The sequence below is a fragment of the Papilio machaon genome, chromosome 8 (genome assembly GCF_912999745.1).
Source record: "Papilio machaon chromosome 8, ilPapMach1.1, whole genome shotgun sequence".
Lineage (NCBI taxonomy): Eukaryota > Metazoa > Arthropoda > Insecta > Lepidoptera > Papilionidae > Papilio > Papilio machaon.
This window is the reverse complement of record NC_059993.1, coordinates 2,605,297-2,633,006: the sequence shown is the minus strand read 5'-3', so window position 1 is coordinate 2,633,006 and position 27,710 is coordinate 2,605,297. Positions and strand designations below refer to the sequence as shown.

Genomic DNA, 27,710 nt, shown 5'->3' with positions numbered 1-27,710 from the left:
AGTCACAATCCTCCGTCGGTTAGTAAATTGAATCCACTTTGTAACATCGTCAGGCGATCTGATTGAACCTAATGGCCATTTTATGAACTATTTTTTTATCTACTTAATTCAAGTTTCTTACGTCTTTATTCAAATTAAATTTATTCTATTACAGAAACAAAAACAGTTTTATTTAAAGATACTTTCACTTTGAAAGAAGAGAAATAAATTGTAAACATATAATGTACATGATTTGTAATAACACTATCAAGTAATTAAAATTGCAAAGTACTAGCTAATATGAAAAATTATCAAACAATTCCTCGACGAGAGTTAGTTAACCTAATATGTCTTCGACTAACATATTCAAATTGAAGTACAGCAGCGGTATATTCTATGAAAGGAAATGTACTTCTATAAAAATATAGTGCGATTAAATAATGATATCAAATACATTTATTGACAAATAAATATAAAAGTTGAGTGGCTTAATAATCTATCAATGCTTTCACGTTCTTTCACAAAAGTCGTAAAGCCTCTATTATCTGTGCGCATCAACAATCAGACTGGAGAGCTAAGAAGTTTTACGACGGGGTCGGGGTGGTTGGAGGACATTTTACGCCGAACGCACTTTTCTCTACCACGATAACAGCGCTACTTAAAGCGTTACTTTCGTTCAGATAATTCTTCTATACTTTTTACATCATTATCATCTTCCTGGCCTTTTCCCACTCACGTGGGGCCGCACACGAGGTTTTGTAAACCGTAAAGTTTTGGCTTAAGTTTTTACGGCCGCCTTACTGTTGCCAACCCTACTTGGGAAGGTCTAATTCTTCTATACTTTTTACGTTGCTAATAATTATTTCTTGAAATTGATGTAGTGTGTTTAAGTCAATCGGTTATGTTATTAGGATAATTTTTTTCTTAACCTTTTTGTCCCTTTTATTGATTTAAATTATTCCTAGGGCCAAATGAAATAGCTTCCGTTATAAAGTAATATTGAAAGGTCTCGGATGATTTTTTTACTATTACGAGCTTTTCTCTTGTAATCTCGTAGCTTTTTATGGTGCTTTTATATCTCATTTTATATTAAATAGTTTTATGAAGTAGGTAATATAATCTTTAAAGGATATACTGCGGTAGATGGATGATGCGTATCCGGTTGTAATGTTAAGGATATTCGGTTATATTTAGGTTGAATTAAAGTGTAGTCAATATAATAAACTAGCTATTACACGCGACTCCGTCCGCGCGGAATAAAAAATAGAAAACGGGGTAAAAATTATCCTATGTCCGTTTCCTGGTTCTAAGCTACCTGCCCATCAATTTTCAGTCAAATCGATTCAGCCGTTCTTGAGTTAAAATAGTGTAACTAACACGACTTTCTTTTATATATATAGATATTACTGCGACAAATATTATTCGTCGCAGTAATATTTATTATATATATTCGTCGGTGCACCAGGTTTTCGTCCCCTGCCAGGATAACGTTTTAAGTAAGAAAAGTATCTCTAAAATTAAAAAAAATTACAATAAATATCCAAATAACAGTTCTGAAGTATTTATCTCGTAACCGAAAGCGTAATTTAATTTAGATATTCGTTAATTTTGCAAATTTTCTGTATTCAGAATGAATTTAATTTCAATCTATAATAGCTCGTGGCTGGCAACGAAGTTAGCAAGTTTCGCAAACTTGTTGGTCAAAAGTTTTAACAAATGTAATTGATAAGTATACCTACAACCCAATGGAAAAATACGGTATTAATAATCTGCTCAATTTAATTTCGAATCGATTTTGAAAACAAATTACTTAAAAAGTGAGTCATGGTTGGTTCAGGTTAGAATTCCCAATGCTTTTTTTTATAATAAAACCCTTTCAAAATATTACTGGTTATGGTAACTATTTCTCGTACATTCCTGACTTGTCGCCCATGGGATCCACCAACGCCACTTAGAAAATTACTGGTTTAGATTTACAATTAAATTTCTACACGCTTTTTCCTTCATAAAATAATATGTATGAAGTAATATTTTAAGTTAGCATCCCCTTCTTCACTAATCAAATTATCAATTTATTCTTAGTACGTGTGTATAAGTAGGCAGGTTATAAATTTCACGGTCGAGTGCCTCATCCACTCCGGCGGGCCCTAACTCCGGATTTTCCGGCGCACGTGCCGATAAATAAAGCTAATGTTTCGTAAAAATATTTTCGCTGAAGTCTTACTTTTTCTCTGCCAGGCAAAATTTTAGGTTAACGATATTACCAAATTAGCAGAAATATGTCTTATACCTTTCATTTCCTTTCTTATGTACCGTAGTATATTGTGTTCACTTTTTAACGAAGTTTAAGAGGTGGGTTATGATAATGAATGAAAACTAAATTTTACTTGGGTTCAAAGCAAATGAAACATTTTCATTTATATTAATTCTAAAATTTTCATTAAAACTTCAACTAGTTTTAAATAAACAAATATTAAAACGCATACATAATAACGGCATTACGGATTTCAAGGCTTTGGCTTAATCCAATTGACCTGAAATAATTCGATACAGCAGTTATCCTGTTGTTGCGACGCAAGGAAAATGACACATAACTTGAACATTGTTCAGTATTATTATTTTGACTTATAAAATAATATGTATAAAACAAAATTAAACTGTACCTAACTAGTACATACATGAAATAATTTAGTATGAACTTAAAGTCATCAATTAAATACAGAATAAACTTAATTACTATAAAAAATAAAATTGGATATGACTTATGAAGTCAGTACTTAACCAGCATAAAATGAACGTTTATTTCGCTAAAACTATGTACAACAGCGACAAAGGAAAAACTTTTTAATTTTCTTTAGAATTCGAAAAGTTGTGATTGTTTTCTACGGTTAGAGTGCTCCGTAGGACCTTGAAGAATGAGTTGTGTAGATGTAGAGGTTAAGAGATGGGGAAAAAGGGCGCGGGGGTGCGGGGGTCTGTGGGCGGGGCCAGCCGGGAGCAGCAACAGGTCGTAGCGAGGTCCAATCGATACAGATGCTGGATCATGCGCCTTGTACATTGCAAACATCATGCGCTGTGTGCTACTGCTCTTGGTGTCAATTTTCCTTCCAGGTATGTCAAATTAATGTTTATAAACGCTTAACATTACCAATAACATCCTATTGCATCATAATCATAGACACACAAAAGCATTTGCTAGTAGAACGCATGAACGCTCGTCATTCTTTAGTAATTCGCAAACGTCAAACGCTTGTCTATGGTCACGGCCTTTGTAAAGCACAGTGAACAAACAATGGCCTGAATAAATTTACATAGACCTATGTGTATGCGTTTTTTAATAAATCTAGTGTTAGTTCATTTCTATTTATACACATTACGTCTAGGTAGTTGTTAAGATCCGCACTGTCTAACTTTTTTAATACAGGCTACAAGTAATAACTATATCGATAGCCAGATATGTTTAATACTTTTCATTGCTTTTTGGTTTTATAGTCTTTTTTATACAACTTATGCTGATATTATTATTTATCCTTTATTTCGTTCATACTTTGAACTTAAAATTTTAATTTTAAAACCATTATAGGTGGCATATTATGATTATTAAATTTAACAAAAATTAAATTAAAATAATGTTTGACATTTGCTACTAATACAATGTAATTAAGTATCAAAAACTGTATTTTCCAGGACTTCAAGGCGATTTACTTCGGGACAGTGTTCACGTGACATCGGCAGCGGCTCGACCCAATAATGAGCTATGGTGCTACAAATGCCTCGCCGAGGTGCCAGAGGACAAATGTGCGGACCTACGACACAACAACTCCGCGCTCATACACAAATGTCAAAATGACCGAAGAATGTGCATGGTAAATGTCTTTAGTACTTTAGTAGCTTAAAAAAAAACAAAAATAATGTCAATTGACTTCGATTAAATTAGAAATTCAACAACTCTGTGTGATAGATTTAGTATGAGAAATCTACACTAAGCACCTTCCTTAGTGTGTAATTAAAGACTGTGTCGGTGCAGTTCATATTATCTCTACTATCTTTTTATATCTTGTCTAAAAATATAATTTTATCGATCCTCTGTATGAGTTATTCGAACCTTAGTACTAATTCGATTCACATTTATTTATCTAATTATCATATGTTCAGGTAAAGCGATTCTCATTTACGACTTCAACGGAAAATTCCACGACCGCACTCAAGATGTGGGCACTCGAACGCAATTGTACGAAACACTGCGAGCCGGGCTGCATCGTTATCGGAGAGCGTACGAAACTATACGCTTGCACTTCATGCTGTACAACCTCGCTTTGTAACTACGGATCTGGCGCAGACGGAATTTCTTTAAATCCTTTCTTATTTCTTATTTTCATTCTTAATATTTTCACTGTATATTCTAAGACATTTGTATAAAAAAATAATTTTTAGTAAATTCTAAACCAAATTGAGGGAGACTGTTGTATGTACATATTGTTTTTCGAATAAAGATACGAATCATGTATAGCACTATTTCGTTTCTAAGCTTTGAAGTTGCAAAACTGTTTATTTTCTTAGATAGTTTAATTTAAAAAATGTAAGTAATAAAGATCTCAATTCTATATGACTAATAAAATTCTAATAAAAACATTCTGCTTAGTTCAATGAATTATTTCCATTTAAAAATTCCTTGAATTTTTTTTTTAATTTTATAAAACATGCAATGATCTGACATTGCGTATATTTGAAAATTCTTAAACACCCATTCTTTTCAATGTTATTAAATGTAAGAAATTAAACCATGACTTTATAAGCCTTTTGTGTTATCTTTGTATTTACCACAGTAATATTCCTTCACTTCTATAATGTTTAAATAGGATGTTAGCGTTAATTTTTCCAAACATTATCAATTTTTGTGGTTACATCTCTATAAAACTTTTTTGGACTGTGGTTTTTCACTATCAAAATATACTGCCATGCTTGTAATGTTTTAATACAAATACAGCAGGGTACTTTTACGGTAACAATGAATTTGGTCCATCTATCATATACAGTCTGCCAAAAAGTATGGTAAAGGTACAAAGGGAAGAAAAAGGAGCAAAGTTTATGAAGAACTACCTTTATTTCAATAAATGTGAGTACTTTTATTATGTTTGCTCTACTTCTAGTATTACATGCCAATTGAGAGTAACAAGTACAAAACACAAGCATTTAGCAATAATAGGCAGTCTCATAACTTAGGAAACAATTTCCCATTAAATTGCATGGTAATTACACACATTGAAGAGAAATTGCAAACAAATATATAAGTTAATTTATTATGAATATACAATGCAGAAATAAATGCAATTACTAGTTTGCGTTCTAAAAAAAATAGTTATAAATTTATAACATTATTGGAATGACCCATTTTTAAACGTAAAATCTTCATGAATGGAAAGGTAGTTGAGTGACATTATGTTAGAACTTAAAATATTGCATTTTTTTAAATATTACATTCAATTAGCTTAGGAAAGCTGGCCACAGTCAGCAATGACAACTTTCTTCGAGGGTTTGCCAGATTGAGAGCCGAGGGCCTCAACTTGCTTGACAACATCCATGCCCTCAACTACATTTCCAAAGACAACGTGTCGCCCATCCAGCCACGATGTCTTCACAGTAGTAATGAAGAACTGAGACCCATTGGTGTTGGGGCCGGCATTAGCCATTGAGAGGACGCCAGGGCCGGTGTGCTTCAGGACGAAGTTCTCGTCGGCGAACTTCTCACCGTAGATGGACTTTCCACCAGTGCCATTGTGGTTTGTAAAGTCACCACCTTGCAACATGAAGTTGGGGATCACTCGGTGGAAAGTGGATCCCTTGTAACCGAAGCCCTTTTCGCCAGTACAAAGAGCGCGGAAGTTTTCACATGTCTTAGGAGTAACATCTGTCCTTAGCTGTAATAACAAAAAAACATCAATGTTATTTTCTGAGATTTGAAGTGCATCATATATCTATATGTATAATTATAATAAAGTAAATTGCTTTCCACAAAACAACTTTTGGCATTCCAAAAAATAAAATGTCAGTCTTATAATATTGCAGACAAAAAGTTTGTATAAGAATGTATATTGTACTTAGACGCGAAGCATCGCCCTAAAAATGGGTGTAAAAGGTAATAAAAATAATTATGAGACAATCATTGTTAATCCTCCGCCATAAACTATTAGCTGTCAAGGTCTTTGGAGAATTTGACCTTCACAAAGTAATCTCGGTCAGAGCGAGGAGTGCCTATTATACATATCTATATATCTATATATAGCTATACAGAACAGCCATGTCCTTTACATATTTTATGAACTTCAAGTAATAACAGCGATTTTGTTTGCATACTAAGACTTTAGTAACGTCATAAGCATTATACTAGTACAGTAAAATGAATGAATAAATCCAATAAATTTTTCGATAGCGTGGTCGGGTGTATCACGCCGGCCGGAATCAGCAGCAGCAGGAATAAAACAATCAGCTTACCTCTACAACAATTCTTCCTAAAACAGCACCATCGGCTACTACATCAAAGTAAACACGTGGTAAGGACATTTTGCTAAACTTTGCAAATTGATTGAAAAACTTCTAGAATCAAAGCGCAATGACGAAGCTTCTCTCGACAATGCCGGGCGGAAATTAAAACGTTCATAGACAAATTTGATATTTCCATTTCCTGTCAACGTTTTGTCTATAGTCAGACCAGGCGTGTTCTTTTAAAATGGTCACACCACTGACCTCTATATATATGAAATCTATGGGTAGCACTCATACTGTGGACTTGTCATGCTGTCAATTGTCAATGTCAACTGGTAACAATTTCGAACGAACTATACGATCCATTTTTTATCCAAAGTCTTTTAACTTTAACCTTAACGCTTGACCGCAAACTCCAGCAAATCTAAATTTATATCATTGTTGACTATTGTGTGTCGAATTGATTTAATTTGGTATACTTCGATTAGTGCCAAGTGCCGGTTCAGAGGTCCAGAACCTCTTGATATTCCAAAACACAAAATGAGTTTAGAATCTATTAAGTATCAAAGAGGAAGTTTAGAAGTCCTCGACCAATTGTTACTTCCATTGCAAACGATTTATATTAAAGTTGAGGGTGTTGAAGATGGATGGAAAGTAATAAATAAAATGCAAGTAAGAGACATATTCATGTTTTAGACTATGAGAACTTTGTCCGTAATTATAGAGAAATATTAATTTGTTTTGTTACATTTATTTCAGCTACTGTTGTAAAACGAATTTTATGATGATAATACTATAAAGAGTATAACTTTTCATTTTTATTTTCTACCAATATAAATTATATTTTTCTTTTTTCTAATTTTGTCTTTATGTTATTGTAATCATAAGTAGTGTATTCAAATGTTTTATGTGTTTCTTATCACTTCCAGGTCAGGGGGGCACCGGCTATAGCCATAGTTGGCTGCTTATCACTTGCGGTTGAGTTGCTTAAGGATGAAACTTCTGACAAAAAGGTTATGAGGCAAGAGGTCAGGGTTTAAATTGTATTTCATTCTATTTTTTTTTATAACAAACCATACTTCTAATATTATAAATGTGAAAGCTTGGATATTTTTTAGAAGTTATCTAGAAGAAGATTATTATTTAGAAGTTAGGAATTTTACAATTTCATATGCATTAGTCACTTATTTCTACAGATTGAAGGTAAATTGAACTACTTAGTATCAGCCAGGCCAACAGCTGTGAACATCAAGCTAGCAGCAGAGGAACTTATAAATTTAGCTAACACTCTCAGCGCTGATGAAAATGTTTCAGCCAAAAGTTTTAAAGAAAGGTAAAATCATATAATACATGATCATTATAGACAAAATATTCATGCAATAGTAATTTTATAATTTTTTGCTCATTAGAAAAGCTTTTCATAAGATATTACCATGTGCAATCTATTCATTTAACTAAAAAAAGACAAATGAAAATCAATAATAAACAATCATTCAAACAATGTTGAATTACAAACAATCTTCACTTAACATTATTGGTCCCCAATTACTGTGATCCCCTGTCATCTGGACCCAGTCCCGGACTTGTAGTTTCTGAAGCTCGGAGAAAGTGGAGACTTGTTGTCGGAGGCCAAGGCTCACTTCCGATCACTGCTGCACCCTAGTTAGTTAGTTTGTTACCATTATTGTTGGGTTTTAGAAGTTATCCTTGAATCTGATCACTTACTTTATACAAAGGTTTCTCTAAGTTGTCTCTTAGAACAAGTGGATAAAACCTACTCTACTAAGAGACAATAACTACAGGATGGGTAAGAGTTTTATTAATAAAATGAACATATTGTGCATATATATATTATTGTAACATTCCAGAATTTTGAAACTGAAAATACAGTACAAGTGACTTTACATATTGTATTTTTAGATTCATCACTTGCATTGAAAATATGCTCGTTAAAGATATAGAAGACAATAAAGCAATAGGCAAGTTTGGTTGTGAGGCTATACTAAAACAGTTGGAAGGTGACAGTCAAGTGAGAGTGCTCACTCATTGCAACACTGGTTCCTTAGCAACCGCTGGTTATGGAACTGCTTTAGGAGTCATCAGATCCCTGCATAAAACTAGTAGACTAGGTACTTGACTATAAGATAATACAAAAAAAATGTACATTTTGTATGTCCTGTTGTATAGAGAGCTAAATATTGTAAGATAATGTCATCATCTTTACATTACTTAAAATTTTCATTTTTTACTGAGGTACTAGTTACTATGATAAAGTAACGGCAGTTAGAAGAGTAATTGTATAACACAAAAAGCTAATATTATATTTATATTATAAGAAAAACTTTCTATATTTACAGTCTCTATGTATTAATTTTGAACACAGTATCTTATTTAAATTCAAATTTGTAACTTGAATGATAATAATAATCAACATTTTTTATTTTAATTCCAGAGCATGTTTATTGTACCGAAACTCGTCCGTATAATCAAGGAGCGAGACTCACTGCATATGAATTGGTCCATGAGAAAATTCCTGCCACACTGATTGTTGACAGCATGGTCGCTGCGCTGATGCATGCAAGAAAGATAACTGCTGTAGTTGTTGGTGCCGATAGGGTATGTCATATCTGCTATATATTTTTCAACCAAGTTGAACCTTATTATATATTAAATTAGTCTATCATAGCTTTTAGTGTTTGGTTTCGTGTATAAATCTTTTATAAATTTTTTTAATTATTTTATACCAGGTAGCTGCTAATGGAGATACTGCCAACAAAATTGGTACCTACCAAATAGCTATAGTTGCTAAACACCATAATGTGCCTTTTTATGTTGCTGCACCTTTAACATCTATAGACATGTCCTTGAAATCAGGAGACAGTATAAAAATTGAAGAACGACCGGATAAAGAAATGACGCATATTGGCGATTTTAGAATTGCAGCGCCAGGTAATATATTTAAAAAAAAAAATTAAGACAACTTTGTTACACTGTGGCTACTAAACTGTATAGACTATCCAAAATACATGTTTTATGCAGAACCGCTACAGAGATTTATTAATTAATTAAAATTTGTTTTGGAAGGAATAAAGCATTAAACCGATTTGAATGGTCTCGTAGTTTGAACTTATGCATATATAATGTTAACTAAAGAGTTTGTTTCAGGAATTAAGTGTTGGAATCCATCATTTGATGTTACCCCAGCATCTTTGATAACAGGAATAATAACAGAGAAAGGTGTTTATGCACCGAACAATCTGCAAGAAATATTACCTCCGTGATATGTTTACATTTCGCAAGATAACGCTCGAATTATTGTGATTACTTGATGATAAGGATGTGATGTTCCACTAATAGACTTTATTGTTTTCATACTCAGTAAACTTTATTATATCATAAATATATTGTTACATTTGTTACAAAATCGTATCATAAAATGTTACACAGTAAATTGTTATAATATACATGTAACAGAATACACTACTTTTATTTGCCCTATTTACAGAAATGAATAATTACAAAAATTCAACCAGGTGAATTTTTGTTGCGATGTGTTCACACTTTATATTGTTAAAATATGTGAGTCCCATAAAATAAGTCCTACGGCAAATAGAGAAAGTAATTTGGTAGCTCTACATCCAGATACAGAGCCACGTTAAATTGTGGTTTGTGCAAATGTAGAGCTCGGATTTAAGTGTTGTTGCGAAACTTTGTTACCATTTTATTGTTTTGCGGTTACAACCTTCTTACGAAAACGTTATATAAGACTTAAAGAGCTTATTAAAGCGAAACAATGGAATTTAATAAAATAAATCCACATTAAAAGTGATAGAAATTGGAGTATTTAATTTTAAAAATAAGAACATTCCACACTGTGACGCCGCTTTTACCCGTTATATATTCTATGTCAACTCGTATTACAGATTAGAAATATAGTTGTTTTTTTGGATTCTACCAGATCCTACCCATATCCGCTTTTAAAAACTCTATGGTAACTGGCTACCTACTCTTGGAATCATACAACACCAACTGGTATTTTTCTGTATTTGACCAATCTCCTGCAATCTCAAATTTTGACAATGACCGCTCATTGGTCAGATCCTAACTAATCAACATGTATCGAGAGTGAGTCTTTGAATGATAAAAATCATTCCGCGACATGTCAGTCAGGAAAGCAACGATTATAAATTTCCGAATTCACTTCGACATTATTTTATAGTTAAGTTAATAGTGTATTTTTGACAAAAACATGGAACAGTAACACAGTGTTAAACAATTTTAATTTGTTGTTATAGTTACATTTTATGTTAGCAAATTCATCGCGGGTGTTATCAATCATCGTTTTTGTTGTTATTTATCATTTCGTTCAACGTTTATGAGTCGAAGGCTTTTTGAGGTCTTTTTGTTTAAATTAGTTTCAAATGTGATCAGTGAATATTAGGAATTGTTGTAATGTAAATAAAAAAAATTGTTTGTACGCGCATGCGTTTTTGTCTAAAACAGACAAAGGTTTTGTGTGATTTAAAAATCAGCTGTGTGTGCAATGACTTAGTGATACAAAAAGAGTGTGTTTGTAAGCAACAATGATTAGTGAAATTGGATATGTAGTGTTTTTGCTGTTAGCTCTTCCTTACATTGAAAGTGGTAAGTACACAAGAATAGGAGATATTAATTTATTAAGACAAAATTTCATTGACTTATCTTGAATATAGCTTCAGTCATTGTCATCTTTGGTCGTGCAAATCTCGTTAATAGCATTTACCGTTAAGATATAATCTTTTTTATGACCAAAATCGACAATTCACTGAATAATAAAAACCAATAAAAATTTCGTATTTTCAAAGAATTTTCAAAATAAAATGAATCGCCTACCTCTAGCATTACCAGATAATTTTATAAGGATCCTAAATTTGCATCTTTTTTAAAAATACGTAACAAAATATCAACAAGTATCTATATGTTGATAAACATGCAATATTTTTAAATCATTTATAAATAATTAACTTTAATAAACATGCCTTAACAATATTTCTTTAGTGCTATGTTATACATAAAATTCGATGACGATATTAATATAGATAATGTAATTTTACTGCCAATTAACTGCATACTTTTTGTTATTGAGACATAATTATTTAATTTTGCATATAAATGCTGTCATAAAAACTAAAAGGTTGCACATTAAGTTAAAATACACATTTCACTGGCAATGTACTTATTTTATTTAAATACTTTTAAACCTTCATTTCAGTGTGAAATCATGTCCTTCCTCCACATGTTGTTTTTTACTGTGTGTTACAATACATAAAAACTAAAATATATTATATATTTAAAAGCTAGGCATATGTCTTTCATATTATTTGCTTTATTGTGGATATTTTTTGGATTAGTTATCTATGTAACAAAATTATTTCTACCACTAATCCTGTGAGTTTTGTATGTTAAAATCATAATGTTATTAAACATCATAGTCACATCATTTGATTTCACAAAGAGAAAAAAGAGCAAGTCTTTTTGCCTCATTATATGGATGAAAAAGTAAGAAAACGGACAAGATAGAACTTAAAAATTAATTTTTGGAAAGTATGAAATAACTAGCTGTTGCCTGTGACTCCATCCACCCTGTAAAAACACTTAATAAGTAGCCTATGTGCCTTTCATTACCATATGTTGAGCCGTCCCGGAAATACCTTCTAGCAAACATCTATTCACCTATCTATCCATCTAAATATTCGTATTTATAATTTTAGTAAGATTAAAATATAAGGAGCAAATAAAACAAACTAACAAACATCAAGAAAAGAAAGTATATTTAAATAAACTAATTTTGTATAGTAAAGGATACAAAAATTTGAATATATTGTAATTATAAAAATATAATAATTATATAATTATAAGTAGTATATAAGTATAAGTAAAAACATATGTACCACGAGGTTTGTTTGTATTGGTAACAGTGGGTAAATGATAAATTATGATTTTGTTTTTCATTATAGTTTTGACTCATAATGTAGTAGTACTTAATGAGTGCATTCTTAAGAGTTCATTATATTATCTTCACTATTGTTTTCTAATGGTGACTTACTCATCCATTAATGGGAATTCTCCTTAACTTCCCATTTATCAATGACCTGTCTGATGTAAGAATTAATTCATGAATAATTATTGTTCAGAGCTATAATTTTATAGTAAGATCTTTAGAAATTATTTAGATAAATTGACTGCATATTCCTTAAAGGTAATTACTTAAGATTTATTTATATTGAACAATTTCACTATATCTTTTACTAGCTTTCGACCGCGACTCTATCCACACGGAATGAAATAGAACTTAATAAGTTGGCTATGTGTTCTTCCAGGCTATGTTCTACATCTATGGCAAATTTCGCCAAGATCCATTGGACCGTTTTGGAGATACCTTCCAATAAACACCCATTCACCCATCCATCCAAACATTCACACTTTTAATATTAGTAAGATAATGAGTGATGTTGTTTGTTTTTTAGGATATTGATATTGTGAAATTATAAAGTTGTCTTTCGATTTCTTCCTTTTATGTTGGCATGTTTATTAGCAATACTATATAAACATGAGGTAATTGAGCATTTTACCGACTAACAGAAAGATAAATCTATAAAACAGAGGAAAGACTTAATTGCTTTTTTGTTTGTTTGCTTTAAATAGGCTCCTTGAAATTCCAAGCAACTGCCAGTGTTTAAGTTAACAAGGTAAATAAGACTGTTTTTGTTCTAAAATATTTCTAATATTATAAATGCGAATGTTTAGATCTATGGATGGATGGATTGATTGATTGATGTTTGCTTGAAGGTATCTCCGGAACGAAATCCTGAACAGATCTTGTTGAAATTTGGTACAGATATCGTACATGGTCTGGAAGAACACATAGGCTACTTATTAAGTTTTTTTTTTTTATTTGGCGCTGGCGTCAGCTAGTGTAATATCAATTTTGAATAATGCCATCTATCCTATACTTTGTATTAGCTGTTCTACTTTCACTTTAACATCTATATAGACAGTGTTCAATAAACAGCATTACAATGCATGATACAAACTGGTTTACAATTGATTCACTTTTTCGATCACTCACTGTAAAGCAACATAGTGTCTTGTTCTACTTATGACTGAAAATATTTTGTTTTTAATATTCAAAATAATTAAAATCTTAAAATTAAGAAGAAAAAAAGAAGTTGAATGTATATGCCGACCCTCCAGATGGAAAAGGGCATGTCAGGTATGAAAGTAGAAAAACCCTACGTGAGTATAGGTGGTGTGAACGAGAATGTGTAAGATGGGAGTGAATTCAGATATGATGGCTGATAGAATTTAATGTTAGTTGATAACCTTGCATTAATTAAAAGCTATACTTTTATGATACAATATTCTAATTTGTAATCTTATATATGAAATTCTCGTGTCACAGTTTTCGTTGCCATACTCCTCCGAAACGGCTTGATCGATTCTCATAAAATTTTGTGAGCATATTGAGTAGGTCTGAGAATCGGCCAACATCTATTTTTCATACCCCCCCCCCCCCATTTTTTAACTGCGCGCGGACGGAGTCGCGGGCGACAGCTAGTCTTATATATAAAATTCTCGTGTCACAATGTTAGTTACCATACTCCTCCGGCTTGACCGATATTTATGAAATTTTATATGCATATTCAGTAGCTCTGAGAATCGGCTACTATCTATTTTTCGTACCCTTAATAAGATTTTTTCAAATGCGAGCGAACGGAGTCGCGGGCGACAGCTATTTGTAGATAAATTACAATAAAACATTACTTAAAAAATGTAACATAATTTTAATTTGCAAGTAATCATTGTAATTGTCAGTCAACAACCCAGTCCTCTCGGTGTTCAGCGACAAATGTTAATTTATGCCACTTGTATAATTGCTATCTAATTTTGTTAGAGCTGCTGAACAATCTCATTAAGAAATCATCTAAGCTGCCTTTGTTTGTTGCCTTTACTTTGCAGACTGTAAATAACTCTTGTAAAACATTTGAGCGTTTTTAATGGAGATACATCTTACTTATAATAATATATACAAGTTTGTCTGAATGGATGGTTAGATGGACATTTTCTCAAAGTTATCCAAACAGCTGCATGGATTTTTGATGAAATTCTGTATATATGTAGAACAGTCTTGAAAAAAAAAGAGGCTAACAATGATCTCGGGAATGTGGATGGTTCCCATGGGATAAGTTTGATAATTCTGCAATGGTTCAACACATCTTTTTAAATATGGCACAAATATAGAATATAGTCAATATAGCATACAAATCTTTGAAACATGTATGAAAATAATGTAACATTTCAATATATTGCCTAAACATTTACATTTATTTGATTAACTAACAATAGCTCAAGACAGTTTATTCCTAGTGTTGTTGCTAAGGCCTCAGATTTCCGTTATGAGTGTGCTTAACCCCCCATTGGCTTACGACGGCTATTATATAATAAAACTGGTTACTCAAACAGTTCACAATACAACAATTCCTTATGTATTTTATACATCTATTATATGTGCTTTATGACTCGATAGATTCAATTTTGAATCTACTACTGTTAGTAAGAAATTATAAGATTACAAAAAGTTAATAGCTTTTGATGTTTAAATAATAATTATTGAACGGCTAGAGTTGTTACGGTTACAGAATTTAGATCTTTTTGTTGCAATCGCGTTTTTTGTTTAACTAAAGGAGACAATCTTAAATTTCATTTAAGTGTATTTCAAAATAGGTGTGACATTGCATTAAATGTTTTTAAATATTTTATCTTAGACACACATGATACATTATATAATTGTGTTTTACCAGAAAATATAGTATCTCATGTGATTGCTTTTATCATTTTAAGATATCGCATTGTACGCCATAGCATAGAAAGAGTCGGAAGTCCTCTGAATAAATAAACACTGATAAGGAACCAGAAAATTTAAGTCAGAATACATAATGCATTTTTTTTGTATTGTATATTAAATATTTATGTTTAAAATCGAAATTATTGCACATTAAACAATTCTGTGTCATTCACATCTCATTATCGGTTTATCAATAGTGACGGTATGTTATTACTTAACGATAATTATCAGTTTTGTTTACAACATGTTTATGTTATGTATGTTACACGCTGGCATTATTAATTAATATAGCAACATAATTATAAATGCGTATTAGGTAAAACAATGGCTCAAAGCCTGGAAGAACACATAGACTACTAATTGAGTTACAGAGAACGACAGCTAGTAGTAACATAGTAAATCTAATATATAAAATTCTCGTGTCGCGGTGTTTGTGGTTAAACTCCTCCGAAACGGCTTTCCCGATTCTCATGAAATTTTGTGAGCATATTGAGTAGGTCTGAGAATCGGCCAACATCTATTTTTCATACCCCTATTAAGTTTTTTTTAACTGCGCGCGGACGGAGTCGCGGGCGACAGCTAGTAATATATAATACAGTGCTAAAGTAAACAAAACACCAACTACAGTTTAATAATAACCATTCGAGCATATTAAACATCTTCATTGTTTATTTTATCTTCCTAAACAATAGATACGAAAAATTATACTAATATTTATGTTTTATTACTACGTATGTTGAGTTTTTCGAAGCGTGGTACTTATTTTATTGATTTTAGCTAACGTACTTGGAAAACTGCATTCAACTGTTTTGCCTCCAAGCTTGAATGAATGTAAAGAGCTCTCGAATCGGTAAAAAATATGAAAATGAAAGCTCATTAGTACGAGCTTTTTGAAATTTAAACTCCAGGCCCTCGTCATTACACCAATCTATAAGGATGTAAGTTGTAAGAATAATATAAAGTTGTCTCGCTTATTTATGTTTGTTTGTCAGCTTCTGTCGGATTGACCGATACTCAGTGATTATCGTTAGATTTATTATGAACTAGCTTTTACCCGCGACTCCGTCCGCGCGGAATAAAAAATAGAAAACGGGGTAAAAATTATCCTATGTCCGTTTCCTGGTTCTAAGCTACCTGCCCACCAATTTTCAGTCAAATCGATTCAGCCGTTCTTGAGTTATAAATAGTGTAACTAACACAACTTTCTTTTATATATATATAGATTACAAAGTCATATTTTGGTGTGGTTACAAATACCTAATAGCTTAGGTTTTCTACTCTACTCGTGTTTCCATTTGATAACCTGTCCTTTGTACTATTTACACGTAGAACGTTATAAAAATCTTGGTTGTAAAAATTTTATGGTCGACGGAAATCTTTTAATATGGTAGTGACTTATAGTATCGGACAACAAAAGCCATTCGACATAACAATTGTCACAACATCGTCCAACTTAAACAATTATCAGATGCAGGCAAGCGCCAACGCTACGAGCTGCAATTGTTTGTGTGTCTGTATGTCTAATAGGGCAGAATTAGCTCTATTGTTACTGACTGGGTGACGGTTACATATATCAATTGTACTCCACTCATATATGATTGATAAATAATGTCAATTGAAAAAAATCTTTTATGGTATTTTGAAATTTCGTATTTTAAGATAATAGTTTTGTATAGGTATTTAATATTGGATCCTGTGTGCTGGCATTTATTAAGCACAAATGTTATGATGTTTTTGATTATTTTTTCTGAAGAAATAAAGTTTTGTTACGATGAATCACGTAGGAAATTGATCTTTTAGGAAAATGACATCACTTTGGCTACGACAAATTGAAATTGGTTTAAATTATTGTGCAATAATAATCTCTCGTTTCTACATATATTCTGTCGCATTTAAACATTGACAAATAGACGTATATATTAAGGATATAAGTTGAAAATATACATCCATACTTATTAATTCTTATACATTTTTAATATGAAAAGAAAACTTCACCACAAGTAAAACCGTTATAACACCCGCCATCAAAACGGAATGGTTGTGTTTGAATTTGTATGAGATATTAAATATTCATGTAATTACTGTATGAAATAAACCATTTTGCGGGTTGATGTCCTTTGAAAGATTTTACTCATGCGAACACAGACACTTTGAAGTGTTTTGCTTTTACTTAAAAGACGAACCTATTACATAAAGAACACAAGTAAACTGTTAGAATTTTCCTTTATAATTACTCCATCTTAATCTCCTCTTAGATACTTGATATATAAAGAATTTACTATTGAATATTGTGCTTGTTGTCCATCGATTTCATGAATTAGTGTCGTTGCTATTCTTTTTTTAAAATTAATTACAGAGGTAAAGGATTTCATTTCGTTTACGATATTACTATGTTTCGAATATAATATGCGTGTAATAAATTACCTGGTAGTGGTTAACTGTAAATATTAAAAACTGGTTTCGCGCTTTCCAGTTTGAATCCCGATCCGATATAAGTCGGAAAGACGCATGAGGTGCTTGCCAATATGTTTTAACGGTTTAATTTGAATAATTCCGAACAATGCTGTATTTATTATATTCATGGAAACCTTAGGGTCTTGGATTATTCTGTCATGAAAAAATGTAACGACCGTGTGAAGGGAGTTTTTTCATGGTTGTTATTATTCGGAGCTCCGCTCCTGATTCACCTATTTTTTTTTATAAATGTGGAGGTGTGTCTGAGTAGTGTTTTTTTTACAAGAAAGCGTAAATGAATCCATAATGGAGTGTATTGTTTTATTTATATAAATAGTAGCTACCGCCCGCGACTCCTTCCTCGTAGAACTAAAAAAAATCTTAATTAGTAGCGTATGTGTTCTTCCAGACTATGTTCTATATCTATGCCAAATTTCATCAAGATCCGTTCAGTCGTTCCGGAGATACTAAAACAAACATCCATCCATCCGTCCATTCATCCATCTTAACATTCGCATTTATAATATTAATAAGATTATCAATGATTTAAAAGGATTCAATCAAATAATTGTAACGATATATTGTTTTGCACAGGAAATTATTATAGGCATACGTTTAGCATATAATGGTGTGCATTGAATGACACGCGAACATGACACGCCGCTGATTTATTGACGCGCATCCTGTAGCGTGCCGCAGGCGAGCCTGAAGGATTTTGTATCTACCTGTATACATACAATTATACATCGACCTATCTGACCTGATTTCCCATTAATATTAAGAATTATTTCACGATTTGATTAACACGGGTTAATGGAAAAACTTACAGCTTATAAGTGTTAAATGATTATCTATTTGAAATGATAACGACGGTATTAAAAGTTGACTTCGCAGTGATTGTGTTAATTTTACCTAAGTTTCTTAAATTATTTTTATAACGTCTTTTACAAAGTACAATCAGTATGTACTGCATGCAACGATACCAGTACCAGATACCAGAACTGATTCATTTATTCGATCTGGAACATATTAAAAGCTCGAACGTCAATAGCGATTGAGATGGGATTGGTATTATTTCGCGGACGCGGCCCGTCGCTCACTGCTCGAAACTAGTCGGTGACGACACCGGATATATATACGTGAGTGTTTTAGCCGTTTCTATATAAGTTAGTGATAATGTCTCACGAAAGTTTGAATAATTTAATAGCGATTGAGATGTTAATGCATTTATTTATAACTAGAATTAGTGGCACAAAGGCAGATCGTGGTACATTAGTTAACTATGGCATGAGCATGTCCACGTCATGATCGTGACCTCGCTCGCGGCAGTTCAACGAACGCGCTGCCACTCACCGTCGTCACATCGCACTCGCGATGCGTGATGCGTCAGCTCACACTTCTATCTCACTCGATGAGCGATATTTTTAAACTACCCGTGTTATAATCGGAAGTTAAATACGGACATTCGCGCGTACAACCGAAACAAAAATAAGGAACTTTAAAAAAAAATATATTTTGTCCGTACGTGTCTATTTGAGTAATGTATATAATATGCTGTTAAATGCATATATATGCATTACTCAAATAGAAATGGTATTTTCGGTACATATTTTATGTAGAGAATTAGCGAACTAGTTTGGTTTTTCTTGATTTTCATATGTCGCACTGCATGTGCCTTATAAAAACGCTTTCCTGTGCTCCGCACACTCGAGGGCGGGCCGCGAGCGGAGCGCCCTCTGCGATCACGATGCGAATCCGCTCGAGTGTCATTATCATATTACATTATTTCTTTTAAAAATACGCCACGAACATCGCGGAATATTTTTTTTAGTTTAGTAGCGACGTAAACTGTAATTACTTAGTACTAATGAGACGTTCGACGACCCTAGATGAACAATTGAGTTTTTTGCTTTGTTTGTAAATGAGAATTTTACTTCTTAAAATAAAATCTAGTAAATGTAACTTGGTACTTACGTAATGTACTGTACTAATAGGGTTATGATAATAAATGTCAAGTTGAATTTATTGTCCTAATGGATTTTTGTTTTCAACAATCAATAAATAATAATAAAACCATAAAGCTTTGTTTAATTTTCCAAAAAATATTTTCTATGTGCAACAGTTTATTTCCGCGATACCCGTTGCATCATTGAGGTCGGTCGAAGTAAACCCAGCGATACGTACAAAGAGCCATCGTAAAATCTTTATTGCACAACTAACCCAATAACCGCCATAACTTTTTACCCTCGATCAAAAAAGGGATAAGAACGAGAGAGTGCTTTGTCCGGTAAGCTAATGGCCGATCCCGTAGTGACCGCATTACGTATTTCACTTCCTTACCGCTTAGTTCATTTTATGAAATCACTCCACTCTTACTTTTTGGTCCCTTTTATTAATATACTAATGGTAGCTACTAAGCTATATGAATTCTATATTAATTTGCCACTTTATATGCGTTCGAAAGTAGTATTTGTCCGATTGAAGATTTTTAATATGTTGAGAAAAGTAATCAGAACTTAATTCATGTCTTTTTATCTTAATACATTATTTTTTCATTTTCAGTTAATAATTGTTTTTTAATTAACGACAAAACTCCTTATATACCCGATAAAGAAAACAAAGATCTCATATTCGACCAAGCGTATCAAATATAGTTTAAAACGATCAACGATTGGCTTGCTTGGTCTATTATGCTTTATACTATTATACATGTCTGAGAATTCTAACGAGTAAATTAATTCGAGTAATATAATATTAATTATGCTAAAATAATTAAATAGATAATTCTAATTTTATACACAGCCTTTAACAATCCATTGGACTCGACCTACATCACGTTCCGTCTTTGCGGAAGTGTCATATCTCGTTTCAAGGACTACGTTCGTTGCTAATACTTCAAATAATTTCCGAACATCGTTATTATTTAATTTAAAAACGGTTTTAACTAATTTTGATACGAAAATATCCGGGCTTAATGTTAATTAGAAAGAAATATGGTCTATTATTGATACTACTATCTATCTACTCTGTTTACCCCAAAGAGATTACAAAACTGGAGGGGCGGACCTTTAAGACACATAGTATGTTCTACTGGTATCAAAAGATATATCGTCACGATCAAATATATCCGTTCCCGTTAGCCTTGTAGGATCATTTATATCTTATCTACATGATAATAAAGATATATGTAAATCAGCAAAGGGTCCTTATTTGAAACTGTTCGTTATAGACTGGAATAATATATTATGTCGTCGAGCCGTGTCATGGTGTGGTCGAGGCACGAACCTTTTGACCATGTAGCCATAATTAAACGCTTCGAGATCTTTTGTTGCGTAAATCGGAGGAGATTATGCTTTGATAATATTATGCGAGAATAAGCAATTTATTTTACCTAACTTTCAAAATGTCATTATAAAATTGGATAAAAGATTCAAAAAATAACATAAAAAATCTGCATTGTAAGTCATAAGTGGTATTTATACAAAACTAGCTGTCCCCCACGACTCCATTCGCGCGGAATAAAAAAAAGGAAATCAGAAGCCTATGTGTTCTTCCAGACTATGTTCTACATCTGTGCCAAATTTCATCGAGAACCGTTGAAACATCTATCCATCCATCTAAACATTCACATTTGTAATATTAATAACATTATAACTTATTACTGTTTAGCGACCGCACTGCGGACTTTTTAACCATAATATAATTGGTTGTGAAGTATGTCTGGATTGCGATAAGATAACATTTAATGATATACGTATTATGATATTGAGTCGTTCTCGGGCGCAGTGTCATTATCTCGCTTGCATCACGTTACACTTGCAGTGGCACAAACAATGATATCTCACAACGCTCTGTTCGTATTCGCATGTCGGTCCTTTTGACGGTCAATGTTGTTTTGACATCCATTTCTAAAAGTGTGAAGTTTTGGAATAAATAAAGGGTTGCATATGAGATCTATCAAAAGCTATGCTAATTTGTATTTGTTACTTACAAATATGTATCTAGTAATTCTTAGAACTGACACGAAATACATATACGTCATTAGTTACAAAATGAAAGTTTATGTTCCTAAATTTTTAACATATTTGCCAAACAGTCGACGTGGTTTTCTACATAATGAAATTCATTACAGCTATCTTGCTAACATCACGATTTTAGGCGGATGTTAAAAAAATATAGTGTCAGTGAACTTGAGCGTAGTGTCGCATCGCATCCCGTATTCTCTTTGTATATTAAAAAGGTCATTTGTTGTATGGAAAATAGCGTTATATCGAGAGCATAACCGAAATAGTTTGCTTATCTTAACGTCAACATCAACTTTTAGTACCTCGGCGGGATGGTAAATAATGTTTATGCGGGCCCGGCGCCTATAGACGTTCCAGGTCGCTTTAGCGTATGAATAGTCGAGCGAAATCTTCGAAATGGCCTGTCGTGAAGCTAAACCGTCCCTCTGCGACACCTCTACTTGGTAATCACCGAGCTGCGTCCGCATAATGTATACCATAGCCCTGTCGAACACAGCTAAAACACTTTTTTTAACGTTAGACTCACAATCATATTAACTGGCCTATGAATGTAGAGTCAAATTAAATCGTAAAGAGATTATTCTAGTTTCAGTGCCAGGTGAAGGCCCAAACCTCACCTTCTTTTCTTCATCGAGTACATCTCTTCTTTGTACTACAAAAACAAAGCTTGAAAACCTTTTCACATCGTTTTGAAGTCTTAGGACTATTGTTTTTGATGAAATTTGTCAAAAATTCTAACAGGAAATTTGATGCCTTCAACAGGTTAAGTAATGAGAAAGAATTTTAAATTAAATAGCATCATATAAACACTTTATATTCTACTTTGTTATATTAACTGAACGTACTGTGCACAATGTTTTGTAGGGAAAAGCACAAATTCAGCAAAATTCCCTGGCGTATTGTGTTAACCCAGTTTCCGAATCGACCTTGAATGGTTCGTATTACGATATCTCTGATTTTGTTCTCGTTAAAAATTGTGTTATTGGGTCGGCTTCGTGTTTAAACCCTGAATACGGAAAATTTTTAAATACAACAATATAAAAATGAAATCAGCAGAAATTTTGTTAAGTCGCCATTGTTCAAACAAACAATACTTTTAATTAAAGTGGAACCTATTATAAAAAAAATAACCGTTTAATATACTAATAGAAGTTTCGATCGTGAATTGTACGATATAAAATTTTATTATTAAAATTTATTTACAAAATTTGTAATCTGTCATATCTTTTTACACCAATAGTGCGTTGGCGTGAATGTTTTTTCATTTTACTTAGAATATACATATGTCTGAGATTCTGTACCATAGTGCTCACTTGTTCATATTATTGTTTGTTATATCTCTGCCGCAAATAAATAAAAAAATACAAAAACAATAACATAACTCACGCCCGTAACCCAGAGATACTTGATAGAGATAGGCAGAGACCACAGCCATCCATTTGACGCGGTCATTACACACCTCTCTTGCTTCTTCTACATTCATACATACATATTCTTGAGTATTCCATAAATAAAAAAACATTTCGAATGCAATAAATATAGTTATTAGCTTTTAAAATGATATATTTTGCTGCAGATATTTTGAAAACATTAGAATTAACCTGTGGAAGTGGTGCGGATGAGTACTTCCCGCGCCTGCAGGAAGTTAGCGACGTGATTGAAATAAGTGACTATGATTACTGTTTACATTGCGATTATTTAAATTTGTATGATTATGTAAATGACAATGTTTTTGTAGTGATTCTCGATGTCAAGTATTATCAATTACTCGTACAGCTAAGATCCGTAAAGAGGGTTAATAAATCCGATTCCGATCCGAAAATCAAGACCTTACCCAAAATTATTTATCGTATCAACAGACCGAACAGTACCAAAAAATTTCATTTAATATGAATGGTTTTAGTAAATAATGGTACATTTTTGTACATTTGGAACTTTTAATAAAATATATTTCTTTAACCCGATTGAAAGCAATTTATAAATATTATGTTTATGTATTTATTATTGTAATAAAGGCGAAGCGGCCCAGACATTGCGCCTTCCTTCCGATACAAGGTTAATTTATGTGCATCGTGTTTTACTCTGTAACGTTCGTTTGTCTTACTTATTATTACGCCGTCACTTTGTATTCACAAGTTGTGCGCTACAGATTTATTTTACTTTAGGCAGTCTGTTACTTGCTTTTTATATATCTCGGGATTTACTCCAAGTCTATGTTTGATTTCTATAAAAATGTTTCTGACTCCGGTTAATATTATTTGCGCTATTAAAGCAAATGTATATTTTTTTTCTAAAATATTAACTTTTTGGGCAGTATATAATTTTGTAGATGTCTAACAACAAATTGCAAACTTGAGTAATAACAGCGGTGAATCAATAATCACCCCGGGTCGAGGTAATCGCAGGTAGTGGTGTAAAATGGAATAAGTTAAGCGTTTCTGGTAGCTGCAGGCAAGGTGGTGTTAGCCTTGGAGGACACGCTCCGCCTAGCGTGACTGCGTGACGTAGCCCGGCCCCGCCGATGACTGTTGTACCTCTAGATAGTTCCTGATACTATATTATTTTATTGTTGTTCCAAACCAAAGCTGAATCATTTTCACCATAGCCGATTTATACTTTTTTTTAAATATGGTTTTAAGCAGGAGCTAGATGTATCATCTGCCATGAGAATGATATTATTCTTGGGTAAATGGATATTAAAAAAAGTGAGACGAGTTTTGCTAGATTTTTTTACTTTCACGTGATTTATTTTCGCCGAATACTTTGTTGAATTTCGGAAGTTGTTTATGATCTAAATACAGGTGGCTTTTATTTTGCTTGTATTGAACGCTATAAAGACTAATGGAGTGAAAAATTTCAGCCGCGCGAGGCTTCTGCCAAACATCATAAAATATTTTCGCTGACAATGTATTGCCGACAGCGCGCGCCTCTGATATTTACGATATAGAAATATTATTGCTTATTATAATTTAAGAGATAGTAAATTTTACGGGATGTTACAAAATCTACTGAAGCTTGTAAGCCTGTTAAATAGTTTATATAATTTTACTTTTATTCACCCTGATTTTAACAAGTGGTAAAAAAAACAACTCGTTACGTAAGAAATACCGTTTAATACAGCTCACCTTAGTTCACCATACACTTGCCCGGTATATATTTTCTACCTTTCTCTGTCCTCATTTAATCCGTTGTATCCTCTTTTATCTTACCATTTTAGTTGCGATTCATTTAATTTCTTCTGGTTTTCGAAAGACATTGGAGAACTTATTACTGGTAACAAAGTAATCAACGTAATTCAATGTTTAGTATTGGAAACGTTTAAAAATTACTGGCTGCAAGTATTATAAAGTTGAAATAGTCTAAAAATAGAAGAAGCATGACGAGGTCTTTCCCAATTCGTACATTAAAAGCAAAAAGTTCTAAGCTAGTTCTTGGATAGAGCTATAATGTTTCAAAAGGTCAATTAACCTATTAAAAACCAAGGCACAAAGGCCATGGATCATTTACTGCATGAAAATTGCAACTAATTATAAAGTTATGAAGCAGCTGGCAGTTGATGGCTTGGCTTAAAACGGATACAAGACGCAGCGTAGGGTTGACGATCCTATTAAAAATAGGAAAAGTAACTAAAATTATTTTTCTCTCGTTGAATGCTCATCCTTATTATTAACGATGAGAAATATGTACTTGTGTTATAAAATTACAATGAAAAGGAAATCGAACTGCGGCACCTTCGAGTTGGACATCTTATCTTACTCTTCCTAATGGATGGGTGTTTGTTTAAAGGTATCTCCGGAACGGCTGAACGGATCTTGATGAAATTTGGCACAGATGTAGAACATAGTCTGGAATAATATATAGGCTATTTTTAACGTTTTTTTTTTTAAAAACCCCGGGTACGGAATAACGAGCGTCAGCTATTTATAATAAGTAATTATCATATAATATATCTTTTTTTTTCAATTATTGCCATGTCATAACGGTAGTGCAGTCGACCCTACTGCCGTGTAGACGGATGTCAGATTAAATGAGATGAATCAGCCGAGACGCGTCGTCTCAATACTATGCCTATTGACTCTCGTTGCCTTTTTACAAATATAAAGAGGCACTGTTATTGCTTGGGGACAGTCGCCGATCGCGTTTAAGTACCGTTGCCTGGTCTGGTTTGGAACGTTAACTTGCTATAATAGGCGGCATTTCATTTACCAGTTTAAATTAAGATTATATTTTGTTTTGAGACTAATGGATATCAACTATAAAGTATACTTAACTCTCGAATATAATTCTTTAAAATAATGAGCACTAAAAGCTAAATTCGTCAAAGAATTTGCAATCGTATAAGACAGTAGTATGACTAAGATACAGTTTCCACGCTTGTTTTTAGTAGCCTCTTGTGACGTCATCTCCCAGCATGATTCACGATCCATTAAAATAATTTAGAGTGCAATACGTGCCGGTATCTCCCCAGACATTAGCGATTATTATACAGGTGCTTTGTCATCTCTGCCTTTATTATTTGAATTTTCATGAAAACTCTCCTGTTTTGCGTACATTTAAATAATATATTAGTACCTTAACTGAAGGAGATTCTTTTATGTTACCATTTTAGTTATTACACTGGCTTGCTTGTGTATAAAACTTATTTTACCTGATGGAACTTTTATTCACATAATAATGTTGAATAGGTATACCTTTGGTTCTTGAGGTTTACAGTTAATGTCTTACTAATATTATAAATGCAAAAGTTTAGATGGATAGACGGATGGATGGATCTTTGTTATTTCTTATCTCCAGAAAGGCTAAAAGGTTCTCGCTGAAAATAGATATATATGTAGACAAAAGTCTGGCAAAAAACATTGGCTACTAATCATGGTATTGTTTTAATTTCGTGCGAACGAAGTTGCCGGCGACAGCTAGTTTTATTATAATAACTTAGTTTTGCTAAGCAGACAGGTAAATTGTTATTGGAAAGAGGATTGTGCTTCAGTAAAAATCACAAGTTCAATCGGAATATTTATGTGAATGTGTCAGAAATGCTGGCAGTTAACATTTACGTAATGTGAGTAAAATGATGAACCAATGATTGGTGAAATTTCATTTAAAACGTAACGAAATGCAATGTTCATTGTACGTAATGTTTACATCGCCAGTGCACGACTATTGTACAATAATATTTATCGCCGCTTTCAAATCCCACATACATAGAGTAATGTTTATGATGCGGAAGACCTTGCACTCGTATTGGCCAGAGCAGACATGAAGAGCGTCTCGACAACATAAATATCGTATAATTTGTCTATTAAACGACGCAATTCTAGCGGTCTTTTGGCAAATCTTATCTACCCGACTTTTTTCATTGCCTTTCACGCTGATGCAGCTTTTAGTACGTTTTTTTACATTTATAGATATAGACTCAGAATTTACTAGAATAGAGTTTTCTGCTCATTTGTTTAAAGATTTTATTTTTTACTTCACCACTAACGAGTAAACTTAAATATGAAACGTTTCGATATTAATCGCCATCGCAATTTTACGCGCCATTGCCGTTACTCAATAACTATTAAGTACTTTTCATTTTAATATTAAATAGACTGTAACTGTAATAGGTTTATACTCGGTAATTGAATATGACATTCTTACTCATAAGGTTTAATTGCTCGAAAAAAATATCACCTAAACCTAAATAGTATAATGTAGTGGGTTAGAACAGATGGTGAAATATATTCGTCTACTAGCTGTCGCCCGCGACTTCGTCCGCGCGCAGTTAAAAAAAAATGAAAAATAGATGTTGGCCGATTCTCAGACCTACTGAATATGCTCACAAAATTTCATGAGAATCGGTCAAGCCGTTTCGGAGGAGTACGGTGACGAAAACTGTGACACGA

The 27,710-nt window shown here is 32.8% G+C and overlaps 4 protein-coding genes across 4 annotated transcripts in view; 3 read left to right on the top strand and 1 right to left on the bottom strand.

Annotated features, from left to right (window-relative positions):
- Window positions 1-2,904: 2,904 nt before the first annotated feature.
- Window positions 2,905-4,483, top strand: LOC106720712. Its single transcript, XM_014515459.2, has 3 exons — window positions 2,905-3,090; window positions 3,667-3,845; window positions 4,135-4,483. Exons 1-3 carry the CDS (start codon window positions 3,048-3,050, stop codon window positions 4,396-4,398), a joined length of 486 nt encoding a protein of 161 aa, XP_014370945.2. The 5' UTR covers window positions 2,905-3,047; the 3' UTR covers window positions 4,399-4,483.
- An 836-nt stretch (window positions 4,484-5,319) lies between these two features.
- LOC106720769 (peptidyl-prolyl cis-trans isomerase) lies at window positions 5,320-6,638 on the bottom strand. The gene is made up of 2 exons (XM_014515549.2): window positions 6,472-6,638; window positions 5,320-5,897 (listed from the first exon to the last, which is right to left on the bottom strand). Exons 1-2 carry the CDS (start codon window positions 6,538-6,540, stop codon window positions 5,469-5,471), a joined length of 498 nt encoding a protein of 165 aa, XP_014371035.1. The 5' UTR covers window positions 6,541-6,638; the 3' UTR covers window positions 5,320-5,468.
- Window positions 6,639-6,766: 128 nt separating this feature from the next.
- Window positions 6,767-9,835, top strand: LOC106720768 (methylthioribose-1-phosphate isomerase). The gene is made up of 7 exons (XM_014515548.2): window positions 6,767-7,134; window positions 7,392-7,490; window positions 7,659-7,795; window positions 8,383-8,591; window positions 8,915-9,078; window positions 9,210-9,411; window positions 9,628-9,835. The coding sequence occupies exons 1-7, from the start codon at window positions 7,003-7,005 to the stop codon at window positions 9,741-9,743; spliced, it is 1,059 nt and encodes a 352-aa protein (XP_014371034.1). The 5' UTR covers window positions 6,767-7,002; the 3' UTR covers window positions 9,744-9,835.
- A 741-nt stretch (window positions 9,836-10,576) lies between these two features.
- LOC106720588 (disintegrin and metalloproteinase domain-containing protein 10) overlaps window positions 10,577-27,710 on the top strand; it is a 70,225-nt gene continuing 53,091 nt past the window's right edge. Inside the window, exon 1 of the mRNA XM_045679122.1 lies at window positions 10,577-11,106. Within this exon, the coding sequence (XP_045535078.1) occupies window positions 11,046-11,106 (61 nt within the window). The 5' untranslated portion in view covers window positions 10,577-11,045. The remainder of the gene's footprint in view (window positions 11,107-27,710) is intronic.